This window comes from Homarus americanus, unplaced genomic scaffold, assembly GCF_018991925.1.
Source record: "Homarus americanus isolate GMGI-L3 unplaced genomic scaffold, GMGI_Hamer_2.0 scaffold14581, whole genome shotgun sequence".
NCBI classification, from domain to species: domain Eukaryota; kingdom Metazoa; phylum Arthropoda; class Malacostraca; order Decapoda; family Nephropidae; genus Homarus; species Homarus americanus.
In genome coordinates, this window is record NW_024739677.1 from 34816 (window position 1) to 42420 (window position 7605).

General features: G+C 43.8%; 1 protein-coding gene across 1 annotated transcript; it reads right to left on the reverse strand.

The window, feature by feature from the left end:
- Nucleotides 1-6012: 6012 nt before the first annotated feature.
- Nucleotides 6013-6687, reverse strand: LOC121874965 (general transcription factor II-I repeat domain-containing protein 2A-like). Its single transcript, XM_042379315.1, has one exon. It carries the CDS (start codon nt 6685-6687, stop codon nt 6013-6015), a length of 675 nt encoding a protein of 224 aa, XP_042235249.1.
- Between the last annotated feature and the right edge of the window lie 918 nt (nt 6688-7605).

Genomic DNA, 7605 nt, shown 5'->3' on the forward strand with positions numbered 1-7605 from the left:
CCAAACCAGTTTCTCCTTTCTTGTCCAACCACCGGATCTCTCAAGATTTACAACGCATGATCCGGTTACAGATCCGATATTGAAGTCGGATTGGCGAAGACGTGCATTGAGTAGTGCTCCCACATTCTCTCCCACGGCCTTCCTGGAAATGTTTGTGGGTTTGGTATATGTGGGTCTGTGTGTGTGTGTGTGTGTGTGGTGGTGTGTGTGTGGTGTGGGTGTGTGTGGGTGTGTGAGTGTCGTAAAAATAGGAACTTCTTTTCTTTTGTCCTGTTGATGAGATGTCGTGCGCCCTCTGTTTTAGAAGGTCTGTTGGTGTTTGTTTTGTTGTGTTTTGTTGATTGTCAGCCTCCGTGTGATATTTGTTGACGTCATTGTCTTGTATTGTTTTTGTGACATTGGGTGATGTCAGTGTTGATTTTTGTATGACGTCACATGTAAACAAGATGCGCGCACAGCTCCTGCGAAATGTAACTGAAATTGTAAAAAAACTGCATCTAGCATGTTAACTTTGGCCATTATGTAGGCATTTTAATCCAACTCTGCACAGATTATATATTGTTCTCTGTATATTAAGAGTAAACTATTGACCGAAAATATAATGTAATTTTGACCCAAATCTCTTCCTCAACAAGTTACATTCACCTTGTGTTATGGAAGGTAAAGTTATGAATATTTACTGAAGTGTTATATTTTTTATTTGATATGTGTGTGTGTATGTGTGTGTGTGTGTGTGTGTGTGTGTGTGTGTGTGTGTGTGTGTGTGTGTGTGTGTGTGTGTGTGTGTGTGTGTGTGTGTGTGTGTGTGTGTGTGTGTGTATATGGACCCATAAATCACCACACACACACACACAGACTTTCAACCCTGACTATTGGCAAACTACAGCCTCTCAGATGTCGAGAGAGAGAGAGAGAGAGAGAGAGAGAGAGAGAGAGAGAGAGAGAGAGAGAGAGAGAGAGAGAGAGAGAGAGTAGGCAGCTACCAAACGGTATTACGCCGGGAAGATATTGGAATCATAATGTGTTGTCTAATGGTAGACCCTGCTGCCAGGATGCTGATCTGACTTTCTGCCTCATTTACGCACAATTGCAGGTTTTCAATTGTCTCTTACTATTGACAACACAACATACATACTGTATATCGCTTCTCATTCTTGATATATATTTAAAACTTTTGTATATATATATATATATATATATATATATATATATATATATATATATATATATATATATATATATTAATGTGTAAAGTGTGTTACGTACGTGTGAAGCAGAAGTAAACACAAAAATAAATGTATCCAGGAACGACTGAGCTGTCCTAGCGGCAACATGAGAGAGAGAGAGAAGGGGAGAGAGAGAGAGATAGATAGGATAGAGAGAGAGATAGATAGATAGAGAGAGAGAGAGAGAGGGGGGTGGGCGGGAGGGGTGAGATACGAGCCACTCAAATATCGGGTGAGGATGATATGAAATCTTTTTCCATTTTGCGAGCTTTGTGTCACAGCTCTCTCTGCTCATCCTTCAGCCGACCATCAATCTTCCGCTCTCTCGCCTCGTCTCGCCTCGCCTCACTCCTGCTGGTGTTGCTGGTGGTGGTGTGAGCCCCGCTAGGAAGGTCTTTTGCGTTCGATTTGAATATGAGTTGAAAAATTCTTCCTTCCGGTTGACGCCACATATAAGTCAAGTCGGAAGATCTAAACCATTCAAGTTAGAAGATCTTTGGAGTAGGACTTGAAAATTAGGAATACAAATTGATCTTCCGCTTTATGCCAGAAATACCACGAGTTGTTCATTGTTCAGCTGACGTTGTTGAACTTAGGAACAATTATCCACTTTGTCGACTGAACACTAATTTAAACTTTATATATATATTTGTATTTAAGTTGTCTGATTCTTGAAGGCCGTACCCACACTAAACTCCGCGCTCCTCCACACGCCCCCTCCCATCCACACCACTCCCACACGACCCCCACACCTTCCATACCCACCCCACAATCACCCCACTCTTCCACACCAACCTCATACCCCCTACACTGCCCCCACATCCCTGCCCACACACCCTCCAACACTCCTCACACACTCTCCCACCCCCAACACAGACGGAAATATAAGCTATTCCACCGTCCGTCAGCCACCGTGTTCTTCCCCTGCTGCCTGTAGCTGATGGACGGAGCTGACGGCTGACAATGTCATACATGTGCATCTTGGTGAGTGATGGAGGGGGTGATGGAGAGTGTGTTGGAGGATGTGTTGGAGGGTATGATGGAGGCTCTCTCTCTCTCTCTCTCTCTCACCGGCAGTAACATTCAGTGGCCAATACGCACATGAAATATGACAGACATTGATACTTGTCATCGAAATGTTGTACGTATGACTCAATCTGTAAGTGTGAATAAACATACAGGAACAAGTATAGCACTCATGTATGTATGTATGTATGTATGTATGTATGTATGTATGTATGTATGTATGGATGTATGTATGTATGTTGTATGTATGGTGATCTTGTATGAATGATGTATAATGGTTATCAGGTGGAAGTGATGCCATACTAAACTGTCTGTCTGTCTATTTTACTCCTATCTATCTATCTATCTATCTATCTATCTATCTATCTATCTATCTATCTATCTATCTATCTATCTATCTTGGTGTTAATTACAGGTGTTGTCTTCTGGTCTTACTGTGGGGGTGGGGAGGGGCTCCATCTCCTCTTTTCTATTTCTATCTCTCCTCTCCCTCCTCCTCCTCTCCTTCAAGAAACTACAACACTCTCTCCTCCAAATCCCTCCGTCGTCCTCCTCCTGCCCCTGAAGAAACCACAGTGATGAAAAATGTTGGAGAACGGTAGAGAATGTGGGTATGGTTAAAAATGTTGAGGAATTTTGGAGATTGGTAGAGTATTGTGAAGAATGTTGGAGAATAAATGCTCTTAGCATGTTGTTTCACGCACGAAGAATGTTGTTTCACGCACGAAGAATGTTGGAGAATGTTGTTGACGCCTCTTAGAATGTTGTTTCAAGCACGAAGAATGGTGGAGAATGTTGTTGACGCCTCTTAGAATGTTGTTTCATGCACGAAGAATGTTGGAGAATGTTGTTGGCGCCTCTTAGAATGTGGTTTCACGCACGAAGAATGTTATTGAATGTTGGAGAATGTTGTTGACGCATCTTAAGATGTTGTTTCACGTACGAAGAATGTTATTGAATGTTGGAGAATGTTGTTGCCGCCTCTTAGAATGTTGTTTCACATACGAAGAATGTTAGAGAATGTTGTTGATGCCTCTTAGAATGTTGTTTCACGCACGAAGAATGTTATTGAATGTTGGAGAATGTTGTTGACGCCTCTTAGAATGCTGTTTGATGCACGAAAATGTTAGAGAATGTTGTTGGCGCCTCTTAGAATGTGGTTTCACGCACGAAGGATGTTATTGAATGTTGGAGAATGTTGTTGATGCATTTAAATGCTGTTTCACGCACGAAGAATGTTATTGAATGTTAGAGAATGTTGTTGATGCCTCTTAGAATGTTGTTTCACGCACGAAGAATGATACCGAATGTTGGAGAATGTTGTAGACTCCTGTTAGAATGTTGTTTCACGCACGAAGAATGTTGGAGAATGTTGTTGACTCCTCTTAGAATGTTGTTTCACGCACGAAGAATGCTAGAGAATGTTGGAGAATGTTGTTGACGCCTCTTAGAATGTTGTTTCACGCAAGAAGAATGTTAGAGAATGTTGGAGAATGTTGCTGACGCCTCTTAGAATGTTGTTTCACTCACGAAGAATGTTAGAGAATGTTGGGGAATGTTGTTGACGCCTCTTAGAATGTTGTTTCACGCACGAAGAATGTTGGAGAATGTTGTTGACGCTCTTAGAATGTTGTTTCACCACGAAGAATGTTAGAGAATGTTGTTGACGCCCTTAGAATGTTGTTTCACGCACGAAGAATATTAGGAGAATGTTGTTGACGCTCTAAAAATGTTGTTTCCACGAAGAATGTTAGAGAATGTTGTTGACGCCTCTGAATGTTGTTTCACGCACGAAGAATGTTAGAGAATGTTGGAGAATGTTGTTGACGCCTCTTGAGAAGTTGTTTCACCCACGAAGAATGTTAGAGAATGTTGGAAAATGTTGTACGCTTCTTAAATGTTGTTTCACGCACGAAGAATGTTAGAGAATGTTGGAGAATGTGGTTGACGCTCTTAGAATGTTGTTTCACGCACGAAGAATGTTAGAGAATGTTGTTGACGTTTAGAATGTTGTTTCACGCACGAAGAATGTTAGAGAATGTTGTTGACGACCTTAGCCTGGTCGCTACTGCTGTACAAAGTTAATAATGTGAGACAGGAGTTAGCGAGGAGAGACTCAGGATGGCATTTTTATTGTTATATCAGCCTGGATTCTTTCCCTCTACAGTCTATGGGTATTTTGGAGGGCTGGCTGACAGTGTGTAGGGTGTTGGAAGCCTGGCTGACAGTGTGTAGGGTGTTGGAGGCCTGGCTGACAGTGTGTAGGGTGTTGGGCCTGGCTGACAGTGTGTAGGGTGTTGGAGGCCTGGCTGACAGGTAGGGTGGGAAGCCTGGCTGACAGTGTAGGGTGTTGGAAGCCTGGCTGACAGTGTGTAGGGTGTTGGAGGCTGGCTGACAGTGTGTGGGGTGTTGGAGGCCTGCGACAGTGTGTAGGGGTAAGCCTGGCTGACAGTGGGGTGTTGGAGGCCTGGCTGACAGGTGTAGGTGTTGGAAGCCCTGACATGTAGGGTGTTGGAAGCCTGGCTGACAGTGTGTAGGGTGTTGGAGGCCTGGCTGACAGTGTGTAGGGTGTTGGAGGCCTGGCTGAGATGGTGTAGGGTGTTGGAGGCCTGGCTGAAGGTGTGTAGGGTTGGAGGCCTGGCTGACAGTGTGTAGGGTGTTGACCTGGCTGACAGTGTGTAGGTGTTGGAGGCCTGGCTGACGTGTGGAGGGTGTTGGAGACCTGGCTGACAGTGTGTAGGGTGTTGAGGCCTGGCTGACAGTGTGTAGGGTGTTGAGACCTGGCTGACAGTGTGTAGGGTGTTGGAGACCTGGCTGACAGTGTGTGGGGGTGGGAGACCTGGCTGATGTGTAGGGTGTTGAGACCTGGGACAGTGTGTAGGTGTTGGAGACCTGGCTGACAGTGTGTAGGTGTTGGAGGCCTGGCTGACAGTGTGTAGGGGTGTTGGAGGCCTGGCTGACAGTGTGTAGGGGTGTTGGAGGCCTGGCTGACAGTGTGTAGGGTGTTGGAGGCCTGGCTGACAGTGTGTAGGGTGTTGGAGGCCTGGCTGACAGTGTGTAGGGTGTTGGAGGCCTGGCTGACAGTGTGTAGGGTGTTGGAGGCCTGGCTGACAGTGTGTAGGGTGTTGGAGGCCTGGCTGACAGTGTGTAGGGTGTTGGAGACCTGGCTGACAGTGTGTAGGGTGTTGGAGACCTGGCTGACAGTGTGTAGGGTGTTGGAGACCTGGCTGACAGTGTGTAGGGTGTTGGAGACCTGGCTGACAGTGTGTAGGGTGTTAGAGCCTGGCTGACAGTGTGTGTGGGTGTTGGAGGCCCAGCTGACAGTGTGTAGGGTGTTGGAGGGCCTGGCTGACAGTGTGTGGGGTGTTGGAGGCCTGGCTGACAGTGTGTGCAGTCTGGAGGCTGGCTGACAGTGTGTAAGTGTTGGAGACCTGGCTGACAGTCCTTGTACAGGGTGTTGGAGACCTGGCTGACAGTGTGTAGGGTGTTGGAGACCTGGCTGACAGTGTGTAGGGTGTTGGAGACCTGGCTGACAGTGTGTAGGGCAGGGGTGGCCTACCTTCTGTGTGATGTGATCTACTTTTTCCACAGTTACCCTGACGCGATCTATCAGCCTAATATTCACCCATTGCCATAAAATACGCAGATTCGTAGAGAGAGAGAGAGAGAGAGAGAGAGTAAACAAATAATATTTTTCAATAATTGTTATGATATATTGTAAACAGGACAAAATAATAAACTTACTTTACTAATGAGATGGTTAGTACTGCATGTTGTCTGCCAGCTTTGTGTAATTAGGACTGTAGGCGGTGACTGCTAGCCTCAAGCAAGCATCCAGGTGTTCATCTGACATTGTTGATCGGTATCTGGATTTGATGTGTTTCATGTGTGAAAATGTTGATTCACAAAGGTAGGTTGATCCAAAAAATGCTGTGAGGTACATGACACATTTTCTGACATTGGGATATTTTTCTTCACTGAGAAGGTTCCAGAAACTTCCTCCTGTTGCCCTGGATTTGATCTGAATATCATTTTTAAGCTTCAAAAGCTCATTTTCGACTTCACATATGTCCATGTTAAATATTGATTCCATTCTAGATTGAATATCTTCAACATTTGTGATTTTGCCAAATGGAAAACACATATATGTTGCAACAGGTTCTATTGTTGCTATATCTTGGAGCCGTCTGTCAAAATATGAGGCAAGGTTTTGCACCTGTTCAATATATCGAGCACTGTCAAACTGGTCACAGTCTTTTCCTTGGTTCTCTAGTTCAGACATCATATTTCTGAAGTTTCGTAGTTGAAGTTGATGCAGCTGCGAAGACACTAGTTTTAGTTTCTGCTTAAAAGCAGCCATAGGACTAATCATGTCAACTATAGTTTTATCTTTCCCTTGCAGATCTAAGTTTAGTTTATTCAGCATAGCAGTCATGTCATCTAAAAAAGCTAAATCTAACAGCCACACTTCTTCGTGATCAAAAGGCCAATCTTTTGAGGCCAAAAAAGAAGTTAGGAAACCTATCATCACTCCTGCACAGGGCAATGAACCCACTGATTCGGCCAGCCATTGCAGGTGCCCCATCAGTATTTTTAGATACGAGCTAACTTACTGGCAACTGTGTACTATTAACAAAATCACTGATAGTCTGAACTATGTCTTCATCCCGAGTTTTTCTTTTTAATGGTAGAATTTTCGGCAGTTCCTCTTTGGTACTCATGTCCATAATTGTGATGTATCGACCTCATCAGTAGACTTATCAAATTGTATGTCTTTATTCAGTTGTTCACACAAATCCTCAGCCATAAATTCACAGCGCCTCATGACAGTGTTTCTTGATAACTGAACATCCTTAATAGAAGACGGTATTTCAGACTTATTTTTGAAAATTTCAAACAACGAATATGCTGCTTCTAAAAAGGCCCGTATGAACGCGAACACTTCCTATCAGGTTCCGCCAAACACAGCATAGCACAGTCGAAGTTTTTTTGTTTATATCGCTCTGATGTGTCCATAATGATAATCTATTCCCAGAAAAAATCTAAACAAATATAATATTCCAATGATTATGAGTAAAATTTGAAGAGGATTTTTGTATGGCAGCTTAAAAAGGATGGATCATTAAGTTTAACTTTGCCATGGGATAGACTAGAGAAGATCTTGCGATCGACCAGTCTATTGCGATCGACAGGTTGGCCACCCCCGGTGTAGGGTGTTGAAGAAGAAAAAATATTATGGTGAAGAAGAAGAAGGAGGAAGAGGAAGCGAAGAAGATGAAATAATAATAATAAGATACTGTAAACATACATCACCTGAACGATAATCAGTGACAGTGAACGATGCTTCTGGGTA

What these genes read in the sequence shown, in the direction of transcription:
- LOC121874965 (XM_042379315.1), bottom strand. Translation starts at nt 6,687, where the DNA reads ATGACTGCTATGCTGAATAAACTAAACTTAGATCTGCAAGGGAAAGAT.